The sequence below is a fragment of the Squalius cephalus genome (genome assembly GCF_949319135.1).
Source record: "Squalius cephalus genome assembly, chromosome: 24".
In the NCBI taxonomy this organism is placed as follows: Eukaryota; Metazoa; Chordata; class Actinopteri; order Cypriniformes; family Leuciscidae; genus Squalius; species Squalius cephalus.
In genome coordinates this window covers 19,424,814-19,448,421 of record NC_137145.1, presented here as the reverse complement: position 1 = coordinate 19,448,421, position 23,608 = coordinate 19,424,814, and the positions used below count along the sequence as shown (strand labels likewise).

Here is a 23,608-nt window from a genome sequence, read left to right as displayed (position 1 = left end):
AGTCAAAATAAATATAATTAATGCACATTTATTGACTGGTTTTAAATTTAGTTGTTTTACTGATGCACTGTATTCAAATTTAAATTAATTTAGTAATTTATCCTATTCTTTCATTCGTTTATTTATTTCACCTCTGGTGCATGCATATTTATTCATTGTAATTATTTATTTCAATAATGCAATGTTTAAAATCGATTTCATATGTCGTTCTTTTAACGTAAACGGCAAAGTCTTTCGTTTAATTATTTTACTCTGTGATATTCTGTCATTTGCAGAAGAGCAGTTGCTATTGGCTGCCGCTGGTCTTCTTTCCTGCGCGCGCGCAGGTTGGAATGGGAGTAATAAGGAAGTAAACAATGTCCTGTCCATAGAGGGACAAGTAGTGTGTTCAAGGGAAACAACTAAGTTTCTGTAGTTCTGTAGCAGTAGCAGATCAAAATTCAGGTCGTCTGCTCGAAACGACACCAAACAACGCCGCGTCTTTGGTTATTTTGTCTCTAGTGAAATAATATATGCAAAAAGGCACGACTTTGTATTAGCTGGTGAGTACATGAACGCTTCTACAAACTGACCAACTAACTTACACTGTAAAAAATGTTTTTTTGAAGTTGTACATGCAACAAGGATTATTGGAGTACATTTTACAAGAAAATGCAATTTCAGTCTTTATACTTAAAAAATTCACGTTTAAGTCAACGTGTTACTTGCTGTTTGTTTGTGAAATTTACTAGCATTTTTTTTAATTTTTTTTTGTAAGAATTGTTTTAAAGTAAATCCTACACATTATTATTTATTTCAGTGTATAACGCAGATGAAGTCTGAAACCACAATACAAGATTACACAGACTGCATAAATAACCCTTTTGGTTTATTAAATAATCATATAATTGCTGCTATTAAATAATTATCTATCTTAATAGACTAGCCTATATCACCAGGATGCTATCAAATGACTGTTGTGTATTTGAATTTATCTGTAATTTCAAATGATAGGAAGCTAATCCAACATGACTTTTATGCTGAACTAAATGTGTTGCATTTGTTATGAGAGTTAAGGTGATGATACACAGGGCAACATTTTGAGCAATGTTGCTGGGAAATGTTGCCGTCAACGGGCCCACGACCGATCTAAATTATCCAGGTAGAAATGTATTGCCCATTTTCAATGGGAAAGTGCCCAAGCAACAATCGCTCTGCAAGATTGCCCAGCAACATTGCTCAAAAAGTTGCCCTGTGTATCATCACCTTTAGAACGTTCTTTCTGGTCTCCCAGAATAACCACGCCAGGAGTGGATGCACTCTCAGATATAGTTTGCTGCTTTTCAACCTCTTCATCATCATCCTCAAGTGCCAACAAATCTATCCATCATGATCGCGACACGAAACAACACAGCCAGTGCTGCTCCGAACAATAAGGTGAAATACTCCAGGCTGGCAGATAGTGATGAAGGCTACATTGATCTACAGGTGAGAAAATTTAATGCAGAAAATATCTACAGTCATGTGAAAAAGAAAGTACACCCTCTTTGAATTTTTGGTTTTATGTATTAGGACATAAAAAAAAGAAAAAATCATCTGATCGTTAGCAGGTCTTAAAATTAGGTAAATACAGCCTCAGATGAACAACAATAACACATGACATATTACACTGTGTCATTATTTATTTAACCATGTGTGAAAAACTAAGTACACCCCTTGATTTAATAGCTTGTAGAACCAGCTTTAGCAGCAATGATATGGAAGTAAAATAATGTCAAATGTTTTTGAAACAAAAAGCCTGTTGAATTGCACTACTTGGAAAAAAAAATAGGCATTGCATTAACCATGCTTGCATTTTAATGCATTGTATTTTTAGGGCTTGCATTTTTATGGCCTGAAATTCAACATGGTTGAATATTTAAGCTGTGAATATTTCAATTAAAAACATTTCAAACACATTTTCATTATTAAAAATTCAATAATCCATATTCATCTTTCATATTTCACTTCCAAAATATTCAAACTGTTTAAAAATACAACCGGCAATACAACCGAAAATATTCAACAGGCAATTTTCGGTCCATTTTATTTCGCTTTACAAATTCGCTTCCACAAATTCAGTGGTTCAAATTCGACAGTAAATTCAACGGGAACTGCAGGAAAAGCAGTAGATTACCGAGATACTCTCCATCTGCTGTTAGTCAATCTCACCAGCAGGAGGTGCAAAAGCGCGTGTTGTTGACGAAGACCAGCAACAGTTAGAACAAGTCATTCATTCATAAAACTCATTTACAGCAATGTAAGTGTATTTGTGATTATTATGACGGCTGTTTTATGTTAAATTCAGTGTCTTCACGGTTACTTTCCCTGTAGCCTACAAGCATCTTTCTCTACCGTGAACAAGATTATAATGTTATTCCCGATGCGGATATACAGATCCAATGTTACATTTTTGAGGTTGACATATATTTCTCTTGGTTGTTTAGTGGCCTTAACTTTATATTGTGGTAGGGTGACCAGACGTCCCGAAAAATTCGGGACAGTCCCGAAATCTAAGCTGTTGTCCCGAATCCCGAATCCGGCCCTAATTGTCCCGAAAATTATACTAAAGCAAATTCTTGAGTAGTTATTGTTTGATAAAACATTAAAAACTGTCCGTGGAGGTTGACTCGTCCTGCAGCCAGCCCCCGCCGGCTGCTCATTGGCTGCAGCATCTTTTTTTTTCTTTTTTTGAAGTTCTACAAAGATACCGTAGGCGCGAATTAAAATGCATTGATAAGCGAGCGCGAGTTGTCGCAGCCGCGAGTACAGTGAATGTGCAGGCAGCCAGTCGTAAAGGAATGTTTGATTGGTCGCGGCACTGTGTGCAAAAAAAAACTTCGGCCTAATGTCTGATGTTGGGTTACACAAAGCAAATCATCTACACAATTATTTAGTTTTCTTATTTAATGACCGACAATTTCGTCATAATAATACTTTTTGCGTAAGGCTTATTAGCGTTAGACTATAGCCTGAAGTGTCTGATTTACGCACTGTTACAACAGTCTTTTTTTTTTTTTTTTGTTCACAATGACATTTGAGTTCATGATTTTAATGTTGTTTTTTTGTGGCAGACTAAATATTAATGACAGACTGTTGATCTTTGAATAAAAATATGTTTGGTTCAGGTTTGAAAATTCATTTTACTATAGGCTATGTAGTCTAATATCATAGTAGGACTACCCCAAACAAAACCCCCCATCCCCCCCCCCCCTTCCTTCAGGATTCCCCTGCTGGACATAAACGCTTAAAGCTAGGGTAGGTAATCCTGTTCAGAAACACTTTTTTTTATACTGGGTGAAATGGTCCTTCCATCCAGAGAGTAGTCAATACATTATGTGTTCAGAAAAAGGAATGAAAACAATCAGACCTCTGTAGCAGCTGCAGGACAGTAAAAACTCTGACCAATCACTGCCACTCGGTCCGAGTGTAAAGAACCAATCAGATGCCTTCAGAGCCAGGAGGAGTGTCTTAGCAGTGTCAATCAAGTTCGTGTACGCGCTGATCGCCCCTCTCTTGCACAGCGCGTACTGTCATTCAAAATCAAGATTGCCGGTGTGCCGAGCAGCTGTGCTAATGGCGGACAAACAACCAAAACTGCCAATTTCTCGAGTGGAACCTGCTCATACAACAAACACAGGTAAACGGAAAAAGACCGATGACGATAAACAAGCCCGTCGGAGCCCATTGACTCAGTGTTAAAACTCTACCCGCATAACATACAGATAAAATGTCACGCACTGTGCAAAGCAACAATTGAAACCTGCTAATTCACTGGCTTGTCATGTTGCTAAAATAATGTACTAGCAAACCTTATTTAGCATTACATATCGCTAGAATAATTATTTACATAGCCTACTGCAACGTTAGTTACCGTTATATTATCTTACTAGCTATTTATAACTCATAGAAAGAGTGCAACGTTATAAAGTTACATTACATGTATTGCATAATACGTAATGATTTGAGGACCAAGTTTGTAGTCAAAGTATGGGCAGGCCAGTCAATGTAAAGCATTTCGTCCCTACCAGTGAATGTGCCATAACTGTTTATCCGTCGTCATCGGTGACCCTGCATGTTTACTAGCCTGCGCGTTCACGGCAGGCTCCGCTGTGGGGGGAACTTTACATAACAAAATACAAGTTTAACAGCTCGTAGGCCTAACGTTATATGTTATGAATCTTACACGAAATTCATCTTCATCACAGTGCAACTAATGGAAATGGAAAAACGTGTATCAATGCAACCTGTTTTTAGCTTTGCCTTATAGTTATAACTAGCTCGTTAGCGAATCAAAAAATATATATTTTAAACTTTACCAATATCGATATGATAGCTTGATAGTGAGTAGGCTACTAAAATACATCTTATTTGTTTATATTCATAATGATAAAGTTAGATTTTTTTATTACATGTGATTCTGACATGATGCTACATGCACTGCACTCCTTCCTCTCCGCTCGTCTCAGGTAAATAATGTGTCTTCCAGCTCAGCGGTCTGAGTCGCGCGTTCATGTGTTTTGGGGGCGTGGCTTTGGAAGGAGCCCAGAAGGGAGAGAGTGGAGTGAATGGAAATAATGAGCTGTCTTTAAAACAGTCGTTAGAGGTCTACATACACTCGATTTTTATACTTTCTTTTTCAGAATACTTGCATTTTAATTATGTATTGATATATACATAAAGTTTAAACAAATTTGAAAAATACGTTTTTTAGACCATTCTTACCTACCCCAGCTTTAACGTAGCTAATGGACTAATTACAGTGATATAAAAGACCAAACTCGCAGGCAAGCAGATGAACTCAGAATAACGCGCAAAGTTTAATGATGAGCGTTTCCCAGTGATAGACTGGCATAAAGTTGGCTTGACGTTGGACATTCGCACATTTAGGGACCGTCTCTAAAGTGTATACGACTTTGGTATACACGTTTCTAATTTCAATAGCATTTTCTAGAACGACTTACAGTCATAAAACCAACTGTAAAGTGTTCATGTGTCAGGCATAATGCGCACCCTTTGGATTTTTGATATTTATTCAAATAAATTAAAGTTTGCTATTGAAGTTACAAACGTGTATGCCAATGTTGTATGCAACTTTTGAGACGGTCCCTAAATGTGCGAATGTCAAGCCAATTTTACATTTATTAGGCTACATTTAGTCATTTATTTAGCAGACGCTTTTATCCAAAGCGATTTACAGTTAAACTAACAATAGGAGGACAACAATATGCAAGTGCTATGACTCTTCCCAGTTTAAGCTAATGCAATACACGTCATAGCCTACTATAGGCCTATACTATACTATACTATATATAGGCTATATATATAGTATATATATATATATATATATATATATATATATATATATATATATATATATATATATATATATATATATATATAGAGAGAGAGAGAGAGAGAGAGAGAGAGAGAGAGAGAGAGAGAGAGAGAGAGAGAGAGAGAGAGAGAAAAAAAAGAGAAGAGAAAGTGTTAGTATTGATCAAGTGTTGATTTTATGCCAGTATATCACGAAACGCTCTGCATGAAACTTTGCGCGTTACGTTCATATTCTTAGTCCATCTAGCCTATATAGTAGCCTACATCCCCAATAAGGTGCGATTTTGGTCTTTCATATCACTGTATTAGTCCATAAGCTACGTTAAGCGTTTTGTCCCGACGGAAGGGGAATCCTTAAGTATGAGGTATTGACGGAAACCGATTATAATCCTGTTCATGTAGGTAGAGAAAGCTGATGGCATGTAGGCTACACAGGGAAAGTAACAATGAAGTTATTGAATGAAACATAAACACAGCTTTTGTGTCTTTATCATCTTTTCAGCATATCTGACACAGATAATCATTTTCATTTTATGAATGAATGGCTTGCTCTAACTGTTGCTCTGTCTTCGTCACAACAAGCGCTTTTGCACCACCTGCTGGTGAGGTTGACTAACAGCAGATGGAGAGTATCTCGGTAATCTACTGCTTTTCCTGCAGTTCCTTTGAATTTACTGTCGAATTTGAACCACTGAATTTGTGGAAGCGAATTTGCAAAGCGAAATAAAATGGACCGAAAATTGCCTGTTGAATATTATAGGTTGTATTTTTAAACAGTTTGAATATTTTGGAAGTGAAATATGAAAGGTGAATATGGATTATTGAATTTTTAATAATGAAAATGTGTTTGAAATGTTTTTAATTGAAATATTCACAGCTTAAATATTCAACCATGCTGAATTTCAGGCCATAAAAATGCAAGCCCTAAAAATACAATGCATTAAAATGCAAGCATGGTTAATGCAATGCCTATTTTTTTTTCAAGTAGTGCAATTCAACAGGCTTTTTGTTTCAAAAACATTTGACATTATTTTACTTCCATACAATGACTTGAAGTAATCGCTTTCTCCCACATCGTTGTGGAGTTTTTGCCTACTCTTCTTTACAAAGTTGCCTCAGTTCATTTAGGTTTGTGGTTATGTGTTTATGCACAGCTCTCTTACGGTCTCGCCACAGCATTTCAGTCGAGTTGAGGTCTGGACTTTGACTGGTCCATTGAAACACCTTGATTCTTTTCTTTTTTAGCCATTCTGCTAGTGTGCTTTGTATCGTGGTCCTTTTGCAGGACCCAATATCAGCCAAGCTTTAGCTGTCTGTCGGACAGATGGCCTCACATTTGGCTCTAGAATACTTTGGTGTTTGGCATACAGAGGAGTTCGTGGTCAACTCTCAAATGACTGCAAAGTGCCCTGGTCCTGTGGCTCCAAAACAAGCCAAAAATCATCATCCCTCCATCAGCATGATGGACAGTTGGAACGAGGTGTTTTTGCTGATATGCTGTGTTTGGTATTTGCTGTGCATTATGGCTAAACATCTCCACTTTGGTGTCGTCTGTTCAAAGGACATTGTTTCACAAGTCCTGTGGTTTTGGTCAGGCTAAGTCATTTTCTATTTACACTGTAATGAACTTTAACATTTAACATGTCAATTGAGGTCTGTAGAGTCTGAGATGTAGCTCTTGAGTTTTTTGCAGTTTCTCTGAGCATTGCACTGTCTGACCCTGGGGTGAATTTGCTGGGACGTCCACTCCAGGGAAGATTGGCAACTGTCTTGAATGTTTTCCACTTGTGAATTATCTTCCTTAACTGTAGAATAATGGACTTCAAATTGTTTGGAAATGGGCGTATAACCCTTCCCAGACTGATGGCAGCAACAATAGCTTCTCTAAGATCATTGCTGATGTCTTTCCTGCTTGGCATTGTTTTAACACACACCTAGAGGCTCCAGACCAGCAAACTGCAAAAACGTCTGGTTTTATAGAGTTGATCACACTTGCTCATGATCAATAAATCAAAGACATTATTATCAGCTCCTGACTGCTACTTACACTCTTAATTCCTATGGAAGCTGTAAGGGTGTACTTAGTTTGTCATACATTGCTTCACCATTTTGGCCTAGTTTTTGTTAAATAAATAATGCCACGGTGTATGTCATGACTCATGTTGTTGTTAATCTAGGGTTGTATACCTAATTTTAAGACCTGCTATCCACCAGATGATTTGCATTCTGTCCTGATTTGTAAAACCATAGATGACTGTAAATGGTATTACATATGTATCTATTGTGTAATGTGTTCAATTAAACACTGTTTTATAGTTCAAGAAAACCCCACCTAAAGTACCCTACAAGGCCATTGCCCTGGCAACGTTCCTATTTCTGATTGGCTCTGTTTTGATAATTATTGGATCACTTCTTTTGGCGGGATACATTAATGTCACGGTGAGTAGACAAAACTGTGGTATTGTAATTGAAAAAGATGAATAGTATCTGTCACTATGTTTGACAGTAATTTATGGTCTTGTTGTAGCACCCAGATCGCACAATTCCAGTCCTCATCATCGGCGTACTGATCTTTCTTCCTGGATTCTATCATTTGCGGATTGCTTATTATGCTTCCAAGGGTTACCGTGGTTATTCTTACGATGACATCCCAGACTTTGATAACTGAACGGATCTAGTCATTCTAAATGCTGTTACTTCTGTGTGTTTTTCTGCTGCTGTTACGCATGATTTGCCTTCAGACATTCATTCTCTGTTTACTATTAGTCTCTCTAGGAGAGAAACCGTGGCACACAGTGGCTTGGCTGAGCTTTATTGAGCTGAATACCTTTATTTTACCAAAAGAAACTATGGAGTGCAATATTAAGAGTATTTATTTAGCTAAACACGTAAAAGGCCAACAAGAAATATGCTGATATTTTCCTAGCTTTTGTACAACTGTATCATTTTAAAAAAAGGAAATGTATGTTTCCTGTAATAGAGAATCTGTTATTTACTGTATATACACTATCAGTGAAACGTTTGGACACAATTTATATTTTAAATGAGATAATTTTGTACACAAATGTAAATTGATAAAAATATCACTTTTTTTTTTTTTTTTTTTTTTACCTGGATAAGTTAGCCTGGAAAGTGAAGAAAGGCAGTCAAAAAGCATCTAATATACATGTGAAATTCTTCACAATGTAAAACAGTGTAGTAGCTGCGTTAGGCAAAGGGGGGCAACTTAAGATAATTATGATTTGTTTCACTTTTTTGTTTACATTTTTCTATTTGTGTTCCCATACTTCCACGTGTTAATTTGTAGTTTTAACTACTTTGCCATTATTTTGAAATATGGATAATAGTAAAAAATAAAGACTGAGGTAATGTGTCCAAAGTTTTACTGGTAGTGTAGTTAAGTTGCTGTGGCAGTATTGTTTTGTGGAATAAACTGGTTTTATTCAGCCATCTATTTGGTTTGAAAATGACTGAATGAAGTATTGATGATCACCTTCTTGTGTGACAGCTGCTTTATTTTGAGGGAGCAAAAAGTGTTGTATTTTGAGAACCACAGAAGGTTAATTAGATTAAGTATAAATTAAATCTATACAGACTAATGTACTTTCTCACACACAAACACACACATACATTTTCCTTTGACATACATACATTTCTACTCTCACACACACATACATTCTCCTTTCAGTGTGTGAGAGTAGAAATGTATGTATGTGAAAGGAGAATGTATGTGTGTGAGAGTAGAAGAATGGATTTTGGCTTGTACGGCCCCATTAAAAATAAAATAAAATAAAAAATAATATAAATATATATATATATAAATTATATTTTATAGTATATTAAAATAGAAAACCATTATTTTAAATTGTACTAATATTTCACAATATTACTTTTTTTTCTGTATTTTTGATCAAATAAATACAGCCTGGATGAGCATAAAAGACTTCTTTCAAAAACATTAAAACCAAATCCAAACTTTTGACCGGGAATCATTGATCATCTCTTAACAAGGCCAACAAGTTTGATCCACAACGGCTCCACCTCGCAACCTACAGGACTTGAAGGATCTGCTGGTGTGATACACCTTCAGGGATCTTGTAGGGTCCGTCTCGGCGGGTCGGCGTGGTTTTGGCAGCATGCAGAAGACCAACAGCATTTTAGGCAGGTGGTCATAATGTTTTGGCTCATAGGTATATAGGAGTCCATGAGTAGGTTGTTTAGAATGGTGTAGGTTACCAGTGTTATTTTAGTGTCATTATTGTATTTTTATTACTATAATGAATTCGTTTTTTTATTTTTACACTTTTTCATTTCATTTTCAAAAAAATTTAATTTTAATTATGGTATTAGTAATTATTATTGTTTTTGTCATACATTTTAAAAACGTCTATATATTCTTTTAATTATTTTTTATTTCAGTTATTTTAGAACATCAAGTAAATAAAAATGAGACATTTTGAAAACAGCTGAAATAAAATCAGTTCATTTTTTTAAAATAATTTATTTCAGTTAACATTGAATTTATTTACATTTAATTGTTTTAGTTTTAGTTTGTTAACTTTAATAACCCTGTGGTGTATACTTTACCTTTTTGTCTTCTTGTATTCTTGCAGTATATAGTTTTTTTTCTATCCACAGAATATGGATGACATTCTGCATTTGCCACAATGTGAAGTAGGCTAACAGAAGTCAAGGAACTGGGTGCTGCCTGTATATCCCACAATGAAATGAGCTGTACTTTCGGTTCTGTGACTTGCTGAATTCAACAATGTAATGGGGACATCAATGAATACTACTGTTCGAAACGTTGTTGCGTACTAATATTAAAACGTTTATGTAGTAGTTTCTTTCCGAATGTCTTTGCACTGTCCTGAAGAGAAAAAACTGAAGAACTGTACTGTCCTCTACTGGTAAATAGGTTCAAGTGTTTTTACCCACGGCATATCAAGCTGTCTACCGCTAGGGGGCCTTAATAGTGTTTCATCTCATAAAGCGTAGAGTGTGGATTTGAGTTTCTCAATATATATATATGTACAATTTATAGCCTACTTGAATAGACTAAGGGAAATTGCTGAAACTGACCCAATAACAGGTTGCAGCACACCCATAGGGGCAGTTGCAACATTCATTAAAATGTAAAAATCTTTCTTTAACATCATTTAAAAATGTATTTATTTTACTTGTGCACATACAGGGTCTTCACTAAGTTAAATTGGCTGTATAAAAACAAAAACTAGTAAAGGGTGAATAGTGAAAAGTAACAATCAGGTTTTGGTAAATTATTACAATACATTTGAACTACATTATATATATTAAATCAAAATTAACATTGACATTTAACAATACTGTGTAAGTTTGTGAACTGTGTGTTTAAGTGCATGGTGGAATATATATATATATATATATATATATATATATTTGGAATATATTCATCCAATTTCTGTTAACCCTATAATACAACGCAATGAAGTTCAAAAGTCAAAAACAGGTAAAACACCAGTAAAAAATAAATAATAAAAGAAAATTCTGTTGTGACAACATGGTAAACAAAAATTGTGACAAATGGTAAAGTCCTAGTGTTGTGCCTTTTTACTTCACTGTGTTTGCTGCTATAACACCAGAACAGAGGGACACTCTGTTGTGCATTTCCTCACTTGTGTCACTGAAAACAGACTTTGACAAAGGCTACTTGTGCCGAAACATTGGTACTTAAATAAAAACTTTGCTAAAATAAAAGGGGGAGATACCTGACAATTAAAAGGGGTTCTTTATTAATACATAAAATTAAAATTGTATGTTATGGCAAGGTTTTACATTGATGTTGCTATACTGACAGCCATGATAAAACTTGCTATGTTAGCTTGACACAATAGCTTTGACACATGCTAGCTATCCAGTTTAGAAGCTAAGAAAACACAGATTAAAAAATGACTTTATAATGCTTTACGCAAACAGTTTAGACAGTATGGACAAAAAATTCTGATCATTTTAACTGTAAATGTATTTTTATTTATTTTTTGCAGAAGGAATGGTCACATGTGGCAGCTTTCTTCCAGGAAGGAAGAGGCTAACTGAGCATGTGTAATATTAATATTATCTTTTTATGTCATTCCTGATTGGAGAAATAAGCCATGTTGCAACTTTTTCCCGCTCTCCCCAATATACGGTTTAAAATACCAGGTTTAAAAACCACAATTTTTTATACTAATTTTTTGTTTTATGTAACAAGGAGAATTTGCTCTGGTCAAATTTAAAGGCCCTTGGGGTAGTGAGTGAGTTCGTCAAGTTGTTCCAAACCAGAAAGAGTTTCTTTCTCCTGCTGAACACATAAGAAGATATTTTGAAGAGTGTCGGTAACCAAACAGTTAATAGGCCCTCTGCCTTTAAGAAATTTGACATTATCTAATAGTAATAATAATTATAATAATATTAATAACAAAAAGAATAAAGATGAGCCTATCATTAATATTGAGGTGATGATGAGTAATAATAGTAATAATTAAATCAGCACTGAAATTCATGGCAACACACATTGCATTTTTTTCACTTAGGCCATATTTTATCCAACCCACAACAAACACATCGTTCATTGTCATCGTCATTATTCATCAGTTTACTGGGTGCATGCAGGCTCAGGAGTGATTTACGTGTGCCTAGATGACACACAATATCAGAATCTTGACCAAAGTACAAGACACACCTCGGTATTATGAGAGTTAGGCTATCTGTAGTGAAATGCCTTAGGCTATGCCAGTATAAATGTAGGGCTGATGAATAATTGCACACGTCACTAGTATTTTTTCTGTACTAAAAGTTAAAAACATTTGAAGTATTAATCTGCAATTTAAACGATATTTTCCCTGTTCCCATTTTTTTTTCGTTCCTGTTGGACCGCTTGCTCTCTGCGCATGCGCACAGCATTAGTTTGATTAAACAGCAGCAGGAGGAGTGAACTCAACGCGAGAGGTGCGCTGATGCGCGAGCTCCATAGAGACAAAGTTTATGCTCTTGTTTTCTTCACCTCATTCATAGAAATAAGAGGAAAATAATATACTACTGGCAGAGTTTCTGAAGTTGCCCTTGAGAATTGATTGTGATGTGGAATTAACGCATGAGAGAATACAATTTCTTACTTTTGGAATAATTGTCTTCGTGGTATTTTCCGTCATCAAGGCAAAACAGCGCTGCTTAGCCTACTGCAGCTGATACATGAAGTGATACAGGTGAGTATACACAAAACACAGTTTAGTCTGTTACAACTTTAATTTTCTAAGATAGATAGGAAAGAAGAAACATTTATAGATTAAAATGTAATTGACATTTAATTGTGGGGTTTGTGTAATAAGCGGTAACAGCGTTGTTTAATTCAGAGTAGGCTAAGTTTAAATCGCTTGTTTCTTTAAGCGCTTACACAGCTAACAAAAATGTTAGTCAACGAAAGTTTTGCTTATGTTCCCAATAAGTTTTAAAAGCGTTATTTTTTAATGTTCCCTGAACGTTTAAAACGTCCAATATTTTTTTCTTGGTTATGCGAACGTTAAAGGAACATTCAACATTATGGGAACGTTTCAGAATGTTAAGATATCATTCAAAAATAACAAGTAAAACAGATGAACATCTATCTATCTATCTATCTATCTATCTATCTATCTATCTATCTATCTGTCTGTCTGTCTGTCTGTCTGTCTGTTTTTATATAGCCTTAGGCACAGGATCATGTTCATTTGCCAAATTTAAGATGTGTGTACATTGCCAGCAATATTTTTATACTGCATTGGCTATGTTATTTGTGTGTTTGTTTAAAAAGTGGGGTATTTATCTAGCATTTGACTGCCAGTTGCAGTTCAGTGTGGAGGAATTAAAGTGGTTTGTTGCCCCTGAAAGGGTCCAAGTGTATCTGTGGGGGCAGGTCAAGTTAGGGCAAACAAAATGCCATCATCTACCCAACAAGGAGTTTTACAAAATCCAATACAGGCTTAGGCTAGAAATCTGTAAATCTAATGAACCTTCCATTTCTGACCTGTTCTTCTACAACACACCATACTACATTTAGACATTTAATCATTTTCCCCTCTTATATAACTTATTGAATTGCCATTACTGAAGTTCATTAAGCGTCTATTGATCAAACCTTTCTGAGTGTAAACAATCGAGTATAAACAGGTTGTGACAATGGATTTTCCTTTTTGTCAGAGTTAGCCCAGTGTGACTCACGCGTAGATTCAGGGTGAGTCACATGCTTAATGTAGTCAAATTCACCAGTATACCACAGAGTGTAACCCGGTCAGAGGCATCGCTCTTATTTACTGTGATATTAATCAGTCACTTTTTCCCAGGTTCACTGCAGGCAGATTATCCTGGATTACACTCTGATCCCAGTTCTCGTGAATCACTGAGCTTTCATGCACAGCACCATGCAATGTATGGATTATGATGCTTGCATACACAGTGTTGTAAATGATTATCACCTTTTTTGAAAATGGATAATCTGTAATCAACACTGTCATGGATATGGCGCTTTCTCTTCACCAAATGGCTGATTGCTTGACACTTTAACAATCTGTGCGTGCTTTTTTCCTGTCACTGGAAAGGTTTTGTTTGTGATGGCGCCACGGTAGGACATTTGCATGTTGGTGACTGACAAATTCATGGTCGACTTTTGGCTTCACTGAAAATGTTTCCTTATGATCTCATTTCTTTCATTTTTAGATCATTTTAACTGGTTTATAATACAACCAAAACAATCCATCTATAGCAGCTAAATCTCTATTATCTTTCTAAAATGAGTTTGCAATTGTTTTTAAAGTGCACATCTGGCTACATCATCTGTTCGGTTTATAAAAAGGGGTATTGTTGGTAGCTTTGTAAAATAAGGAAAGTGGGTTAACGTTTCTGACCTCTACAAATCGATGTTGGTCCATTTGTCTGATTAAATCCGTGAGTTCGTCATCAGGGAATCTGCTCTGAGCCTCGGAGTTTCAGGTCCAGCTGCTACAGCTGATCTGTTTATTTGCTCTAATGAACAAATGCTTTTGTAAATATAGAGCTCACTTTCACAGTATGGCATGACTACTGTTTTTAAAGAGTAAGTAGTTCTCTTGCAGGTTACTAGTGTGAACGTCTCTTGTTTGTTTCGTCCTTTACAATGTTTGCTTTGCTTCTTTGAAGCTCAAGTTAGTTTATTGCTTTGCCACATCTCAAAGGAGCACAATCATGTGAGGTTTTGTTGCATCTTTGGCCTCATTTAAAGTCATGAATCACCCTTTGAATCTCATTTTACTTTCAGAATATGGGATATATATTGGGAATTTAAATGTCAAAATTGGGCGTTATGTAGAGCGCTACAGTGATGACAATAGACCAACCTTGAAGTTCGCATCAACCTGATTCCCACGACAAAAACCCAATAAGAGTTTTCCACAGGATTTTGGATTATTGCAGAAAATGAGCTCTGCGACCAACAAAAGTTTATGATTCTTACATGTTTTGTTCATTATGATAACACAAATCAGCAGACGTCAAAAGCTAAACGTTGACTATAAACGAACTACACCACGGTCGCATGACGTCACCACCACTAAGTTTCTGACAACTCTTTCGCTCTTGGTTTAAAAGCATTTTCACTGAAAGTTAAAGTAAATTGTAAGAGTGTGATTATAAACACAATGAGGCTATGAAAGCGGACTATAGTGTGTAGATGAGTTTACCTGTTCGTCCTGATGACGTTTAATGTTCTGACAATCTAATTTAACTACTCATCAGCCTTATTTTACAAGACAAGTAAAAGCTTTAAAAAAACAAAACAAAGAGGTATTACTGATGTATTTTTATGTTGTAGAATAAAGTGTGAAAATATCTTGAACTTGTGCTCACCACAAACCTTATTTCAGTAATTTAACCAAAAACCCATAAAAAAAACACTTGTGTTATTAATTTGTAATAACTTAGACCAATAAACTTTACACAATTAGACTGGAAAACAAGTTACAAAAGTGTCCATTTTGATTTCTTGTTGACTTAAGATCAAATTGACCCCAGTCATACAATACAAATTTAGCCTAACACTCCTTTATCTGACGTTATAACATATTTACAGCCAACTTGATTAAACTAAATTTCTGAGTGTTATTGTCATCTTCATTTACTTGTATGCAGAATAGGTCAGATATGAATAATCGAATGACTGCTGATCCTTTCACATTAAGGTTAAGCTTAGAATGAGTGGACTATATTTAGCTTTCACGCTCGATTTGGCCCAGTTCCTTCACAACACAGCCAGATTTATTGACTGAGAGAAATTTGTGACTTGAGTTTAACCCGTCCTTTGTAAAAGCCAAGAATGAAAGGACGACTCAACTCTTTCAGTGCCTGGAATTAGCATAACCCACAATATGGTCCCAGTTTGGTGTCTTTATAGACATAAAACAGTATAATACAACGTTTGTTTCCTGGTTATTTTTAATGGCCAAGTACTCTAACCCTTGCCCCCAAAGGTTAATAAATAGAATTTTACTGTTGGTTATTGAAACTACAGTAAAACAGTAAATCAAAAAGACAGCTTTTGTGTGCTTGGTAATTTATGTAGGACTTTGATCTAGCTGGGATGGTGTTGCCCAGCTAACAAAAATATGTTCTTAGAAGGTGTTGCTAATGCTCCCATGAAGATATGAAAACGGTATTTCAAAGTGTTTTCTGAATGTTCAAAACGATATTTAAAAAAAGTATTTTCTTGGTTATGTGAACCTTAGAGAAAACATGAATGGGAATGTTCCATTTTATCATTTTTCAAACATTATGGGAACGTTTCTGAACGTTCTGAAACAAGTAGTAAGTAGCAACATGTATTTAATATTTAGACAAATATCTTAGATGAACGTTCAACTAAAATATTTCAGAAAAAACGTCCCATGAACAACATTTGCGCTTATGTTTTGAGAATGATATTAAAGGCCAGATAACTTTGAACAAATGTTCTATTAACATTACTAGAAGAACGTTCATAACTTTGAGAGAACCTTGCTAGGACATTAGCCTAAGTTGTGAGAACCGTTCCCTGTTAGCTGGGTGTCTACCCTTAGAAGGCAGCAAACCATAGAAGAGCGCTGACCTACCAGCTTTTGTCAGAGAAGAACTGGTTTATCAGCATCCCATAGAGCTTTGCTTCTTCTGCGGTACATTTTACAATGCACAAAAACATACTACTTAATTACTCAAGTTCTCAGATTTTTGTACCACAAGGTTTCTGAATCGCTGAATAGACGCTGAATAGTGAACAGACTGGTAGCTGAGTGTGCGGTGAGAAACGTGTGACCTGTGGGATTGTCTTTGGACCCCATTCAGCAGTCTTTAAGAATGGCTCTCGCTCATTGCACACGGGGGGTAATGAGCGGGAGTTTGCATTGTGCGCTGGTGCGTAGCACAGGCTCACAGTGAGCTAAGTGGAGAGCTAGCTTTACCCTTCGTACGAATCACACGCTTTAGTATTTACAGCGGCTAAAGACCTAATGCTTCCTGATGTGTTAATGATTTACCAAAGACCGCAATGTTAGACTGATGACTCTGTGACATTCGGCTGCAGTTGTGTATGTATATATATATATATATATATATAAGTTGACATGACGTGTCAAGCAGTGACACCAGTTTCCTGCTGTGTGACATGCATTTGCATGTTTACAAATCATCAGATAAAAAAAAGAATGTGTCAAAAATGTATTATAACTATACATTTACTTTAATTCATTAATAAATTCATTAAGATTGCCGAATAGTTTCAAAGATTCAAAGTGGTTTTTAGCTCCATCTGCTCAATTGTTGCCACAGTCCGATTGATATATTTATGACATAAATAATATTTTTAAAGAAAAGGCTTTTGAGTGGAATTACATTATAATGCAAATTATTAATTTTGCATAGATTGGTAATAAACGAGAGGCTGTTTCAGTAGTTACAGTGTATTTAATCTCTCTTGAGTTGAAGGCATCACATGTCGTGCTGGAGATTGAGTCATTGGATCTCATTTTACAGTTTAAGTTTATTCATGTACTGTATTAATTAGTTCAATGCAGATGTTTTGTTGCGCTAACTTACTGTGGTTACAATATAATCCGTACATAAGATCCCATAATCCTCCTGTGTGCTCTGAGATTATAGAAACAGGCATAGCAAAAGAGGTGTGGTTATTTTTGTGACATACTGTATGCTTTCCTTTCACTGTGGTTTGCCTGTTGTCTGATCTTGTATGTTTGATGCTTTGCAGGTATGTGAATCTGTATGAATACCCATCATGCTACTGAAGAATCTTCCTCTGTTGGAAGTCATTGTTGCAGTACTGTCCCTATTCAGTGAGTATTTTACAGTAACAACTTTACAACTGATATACGCACAAACATGCAGGATAAAAGTCACTGGTTTAAACCTCTGGTGTTCTTTGGTCATTTTCTATTTTAGAAATTTTTACTTCATCGGAGTGGTACGAAACTTGGTAAAGGTTTTGACACTTAGTATGTAAACACACACACACACACACACACACACACACACACACACACACACACACACACACACACACACACACACACACACACACACACACAAAACAAAAATCATGGACATGATTCAAAAAGGTTAAATGGGCCTGAATAAAATAGTCACACTTGTACTCCTCGCGGTCAAAAATGGCCGCATTGGAAATTAATGGGAGACAAATTTCATATAGTGAAAACTTTTGGTACTGTGGCCAAATAAAATCAAATATGGAACACAACTTGTTTTGATTTATGGCTTTGATTTTCTTGCAGTTTTATAGTAAAACGTGTTTTGGAAAATATAGATATCATAAAATAGTTGGTTTATTGGTTTTCTGTGACAGTACAGAATAGGAAAAACAGTAGAGCATAAGATATTGTCCATTTATTAATCCCTTACATGATCACATACACACACACACACACACACACACACACACACACACACACACACACACACACATATATGTATATATATATATATATATATATATATATATATATTTAACAAATAAAGTAAAGTTCCTTCTAAAAATCTCCTTCTGAAAATAGTATTTTTGTGCATTCTCCATAACAAAAAATGTAAAATTCTGCAACTTTTTTATGTTCACTTTTTAAAAACTTTTTTCACTTCAGTAATAATCTGCAAAGTGTTGTCTTTAAAAAGAGATCAAACTTCAGTCTGTGCTCTAAAGCATTAAAGATTTATGACGGGTACAAATTTAATTTTCAGGTCTATTCTTAAAAAGTGAATAAATGTATTGTAAATACAGCGTAAATATAATTTAGTACCATAAAATCCCCTAAAAATACAAAATATTAAATATAAACATCACTGAAATAAAATATAGTACATTCATTTCATTGAAAAAAAACATTTTATAAAACATTTCTCATTTTAGTTCACACAAGTGCAGCTGAAGCCCACGTCCGTGCCAAGAAAGGGGACACTGCTGTGTTGACATGCAGTCTACCAGCCCCGGACAAGGGCAGCACTGCCCCTCAGCACGTCATAGAGTGGGTGCGTCAGGACTACGATATCCCCATCCTCATGCACTTTGGAGTGAACAATCTTCGAGTGCATCCCAGCTATGAGGGTAAGTGCCTCAACACTGTGAGCTTATTGCAGGGTTCAGCAACCTTAGGCACTTGAAAAAGGTTGGAATTTTTGCAACCATGCATCAAAAATATTTCTAAGCTTGTAAAAGAAAATAAAAGGGTAATTGCAACTTTTTTCCTCACAGTTGCTCATAATACAGATTTTTCTTTTCGTAATTTTGAGAAGAAAAGTCCAAATAATGAGATATAAAGATATATATTGATGTTGGTGGCTTGACAAAGCCTTGTCTGAAAGTCAGACTTATCATGTTGTTAGCATGTCTCAGCATGTGTCTAGCATTATTTTACATTTTGATTGCATGTTTTAGAAAGTTACTAACATGAATTAGCATGTTTTAGTATGTTGCTAGCATCAATTAAAACATTGCTAACATGTTTTATCATGTCGCTAGCATGTTTTAACTAGTGCTGTCAAAATTGTCGTGTCAACGCGCGATCATTTTTTTTTAGTTTAACAAGTTAAAAATATTTTACGCAATTAACGCAGAATCAGTTTTTTCCCCCCTTTGGCTGGTGTTACAGTATGATCACACTCTATTCAAGCAAATGCTTTTAAACTATTCACGACAAGACGCAAAAGAGAACGCAGTGCGTTACCACTGGTGCACGTCTGTGAATCTCCTATCTGTGTGAAACACACACATACTCGTGTGCACAGAAAGCTTCAGGCAGCGGTTGAATGGACAAAAACACATAATTATGCAAAAATGTATCCCCGCAAGCACAGTTAAACGGGTTAAATGTATGCTAATAATTGTGAGAAAATAGGATGTGCGTCAGATCCACATCATGTGCTTCAGGTCATAAAGTGACAGCAGCCTAATAAACCTATCAGGATTAATCTATATTTAATTTATAATTTATGCAGTGAAGACGGTGAAGTGTTTGATAGTTTTATTCAATTTCTGTATATATCCTACCTGTTAGACCTGCCTGAAAATCTTAAAGCACTATTTACAAGGTTACATGGGTCAAAAACAATGAAAACAATAACTTTTAGTGCATTTTGACTGGGTAAGTAAATATCTGAACTGGTCTGACTGGGTCAATAGAAAAAAATTTGCCCTGATATATTGGAGGGCTGGTAAATGTGAAATTTATTGTAATGGGTTTATGTGAAGATTGTTTTAAGTTCACTTAAAAAAATGTTATATTATTTAAAGCCTAATAAATGTTAAAAAATTATAGCTTTCAATTATACTGTAACTGTGAGACAATGTGCGATTAATTTGCTAATTTTTTAATTGATTGACCACACTAGTTTTAACACATTGCTTGCATGTTTGATCACATTGCTAACATGAATTAGCATGTTGCTAGCATGTTTTAACATGTTGTCTTAGGATAGTCACTATGCTTTGCTAGTGATAGACACCTTAAATACTCTATGGTCCTCTTTCGGCATTAAAAACTACTGTCAGGATTAACTAAAGACACGCAGTGAAAAATTAGCGATGAAAAGGTGTGGACAGGGTTTTTTTTTGCAGCTGACCTCATGGCATATGCATTTGTAGGAGTTTCCCAGTCAGACGCAGAATTTATGGGAGGAGAGTATTTAAATGAATCATGCAAGGTGATTTACTAAGGTTTGCGCTCATCAATGAACTGGTATTTGCACCATTATTTAACACCCCCCAAAAAAGCATGTCTTAAACCAGACGCTAACTGGTAGATTGTGTTCATCATGGAAATGGTCTGGCTGCGTCTGTGTTCTTTAATTTGCGTGCCGTCAGTAGATCACGCGCAGAACTTTCCACTCCCATCGGCGCTGTTTTGGAATTGTGCTCTCACGCTAATTTGCCCAGTTTAGTAAATCTGGCCCTAGAAGTCTTATTGTACAAAAATGTATATAAATATATCTACTGGACTCGGATTAATTTCTATAATTAATTGAATATCAGTTCAACTGATTTTATTGACATTTTGAGGTTAGATTTTCATTTCCATGTTGTTAATCAAAAAGGTTAAGACCTCTGAGTTGGGACAGGTATGGAACAGTGGTTAAATATCGTTGAAAAGTTAAAAATGGCACTTCATTTCGAAACGGCTGCTGAACCGGACTTGCTGTATTGTAAACCACATCCTACTATCCACAATGCGGTATCTCTCACTTCTTTCGTAATTTGTATTCCTGAGTGCCACTTCGGTCATAGCGTGTCTCATCTTACAGTAACTCTGCTCTTTTGTGTGCTCTGTGGGACCTGCTAGTTTCTCCCCCTCTCATTGCAGAAGTCCCTATTGTGTCTTTGGGAGCTGGAATACAAAGGGTGTCTACAGGGAAAAGTCTTTCAATGGCTGAAAATACCTTTTTTCCCCCTGTTCTTAAAAAGACAATGGCTGTAACATAGAAAGACAGAGGCTGCCTCGGTAACACTGCAAGTTTCTGTGTTTGGATTAGTACTCACCTTCCACACAGCCAGGTTCAACCCTGCAGTTTATGCATGAATGCAGCGTGTCCCTTTGCAATTAAACAAATTCTCGAAGACAGCATTGCACCTGTTCATCGCGATGTTGCCCGGGCGATGGAATGCAAACTTATTGAGCATCAGCAAAAACTGAAAAAGTCAACTTATAACTTGGTTTATAACCAAATTAATTTACCTATGCAACAAGCGATGGATTATATGCTAATGTATAAAGAATTGTGAATTAGTTTACATGTGTGAAAAGCAACAATTCATAAGTAAATTTGTGTACTTGTATGACAAGCAACAGTTCATAAGTGATTTTTTATTTGTACAATAATCAACAGTTTATAAGTGATTTTGTTTACTTTTGCGACAAGCAACAGTTTATAAGTGATTTTTTATTTGTGCGACAAGCAACAGTTTGTAAGTAAATTTGTTTACTTGTGCGACATGTAACAGTTCATGCAGAGATTTGTTTACATGTACAACACACAACATCTTTTAAATGAATTTGCAACGCTTTATAAGTGTAATGCTTAGATCCACAGAAGACGAATATGATTATAGGCTACGTTTACAGGTGGCCGGCTATTTTCATTTCACCCTCTCATTTCACCGTTTTCAAAAATAACATTGTGCACACCTGTCAGTTTTCAGAACAGTTTTCGTTTACACGAACCCGTCTATATATGCCGTTAAGAGCATGCCAAACCTGTAGGTGGCAGTGTAACAAGAAGCTCAAGCCCACGTTAGCCAATCAGAATTTCGAAAACAGCAACAACAGCAACCAATCACTTCCTCTTTCTGGTCGCACTTTTGATGCAAGTGTAAGTTCTGTCGCATACTGTGACATCGGCTGCCTAAAACTCAGTTTTTCTCAGTTTACATGCAAACGTGCTAAAGAAGTTTTCCAAAATCTCCACTCTGGCCAGAGTTTTTAGAAAGAATCGTTTTCAGAGGTGAATTCTTCGTTTGCGCGTAGACGAAGAGCACAAACGAAGGGAAATGTCTCCGTTTTTCAAAATAACCATGTACGTGTAAACGGGGCCATAAAAGAACATAAGATTTGTTATGAACTGAGAATAACAAGCCAATACGAAAAACAGAGTGCTAGTGCACAGACAACAACCGACAATGGGACAAAGGGACCAAAGGAGCTTAAGTAGTGGTACAAACAAGGTTAATAAGGAGACACAGCTGAACTAAGAGGACTAATCATATCAGTAACCATGACAACTAAAAAGTGGCGGGAAACTAGACAAAGGAAACACATGTGACTGAATGAAAACAAAACAAACTGAACGTGACTGTGACAATAAGCAAATTTAACAAGCAGTAGTTTTGATACATGAATTTGCTCTTGCGACAATCAATTATGTGACAAGCAATGGATTACAAAGAGATTTGTTTCAAATAAATTTTCTTGTGTGACAAGCAATGATTTGTAAGCAAATTGTATCTAATTTTAAGCAACAACAAAAAACAAGCTATTGGCTTACCGGCTACACATTTTTAGCATGTTTTATTGTTTTGTAGCTCATATGAGACTGAACGCCACTGAATATCAATTTATTCACATTTGTTCAAGTAAACTAAAGGCGGGAATGAATGGCTTCATGTATACCAACAGCTGGATAAAGGTTAGAGGGCGTCACAAATGTCGCTATATGTGATGTGCAACAAAGAAAAGAAACAAAAGGTGTAAAGCCGGGACTTTTTGAGCGGTGCCAAACCGCAGGTGGGGTTGAAGGGAAGCATGGGAAGAGGTGAAGGGTGAGCTTGGTGTGAATTTCATTGCCTTAGGCTATATCCCAGCTAACAGAGATCATTCCTGCAAAGTTCTCCCAAAGTTCTAAACAAACGTTCTTCCAGTAACGTTAATAGAAAGTTATCTGGTCTTTAATAATGTTCTCAAATCTTAAGCACAAAATCATTATTTATACATCATTCATGGAGCATTTAGTTGGACATTCATCTAACATCTTTTAAATGTTACAGAATGTTCAGAGAACGTTCAAATGTAACGTTCCCATAATGTTTGCAGAATGATAAAATGGAATGTTCCCTTAATGTGCGTATAACCAAGAAAAAACAAGACGTTTTAAACGTTCAGAGAACAGAAATAACAGACCTTAGCAAAGCGTTCTTAGAACATGTTTTTGTTGGCTGGGATAGTGTCTCGTGTGTGTGTAAAATTGT

The 23,608-nt window shown here is 35.9% G+C and overlaps 2 protein-coding genes across 4 annotated transcripts in view; both read left to right on the top strand.

Moving 5' to 3' along the window:
- Nucleotides 1–319: 319 nt before the first annotated feature.
- tmem230a (transmembrane protein 230a) lies at nt 320–9,019 on the top strand. Of its 2 annotated transcripts, none has more exons than XM_079862123.1 (4): nt 320–542; nt 1,274–1,467; nt 7,672–7,794; nt 7,883–9,019. In XM_079862123.1, exons 2-4 carry the CDS (start codon nt 1,369–1,371, stop codon nt 8,021–8,023), a joined length of 363 nt encoding a protein of 120 aa, XP_079718249.1. In that variant the 5' UTR covers nt 320–542; nt 1,274–1,368; the 3' UTR covers nt 8,024–9,019. The 2 variants fall into 2 exon arrangements, with proteins under 2 accessions (XP_079718249.1, XP_079718250.1); XM_079862124.1 differs by having other exon boundaries at nt 322–542; nt 1,349–1,467.
- A 3,330-nt stretch (nt 9,020–12,349) lies between these two features.
- Nucleotides 12,350–23,608, top strand: part of igsf9a (immunoglobulin superfamily, member 9a) — a 29,428-nt gene continuing 18,169 nt past the window's right edge. For both annotated transcript variants that reach the window (XM_079861674.1, XM_079861673.1), the window contains exons 1-3: nt 12,350–12,578; nt 17,615–17,699; nt 18,785–18,979. In XM_079861674.1, the coding sequence (XP_079717800.1) occupies nt 17,642–17,699; nt 18,785–18,979 (253 nt within the window). In that variant the 5' untranslated portion in view covers nt 12,350–12,578; nt 17,615–17,641. The remainder of the gene's footprint in view (nt 12,579–17,614; nt 17,700–18,784; nt 18,980–23,608) is intronic.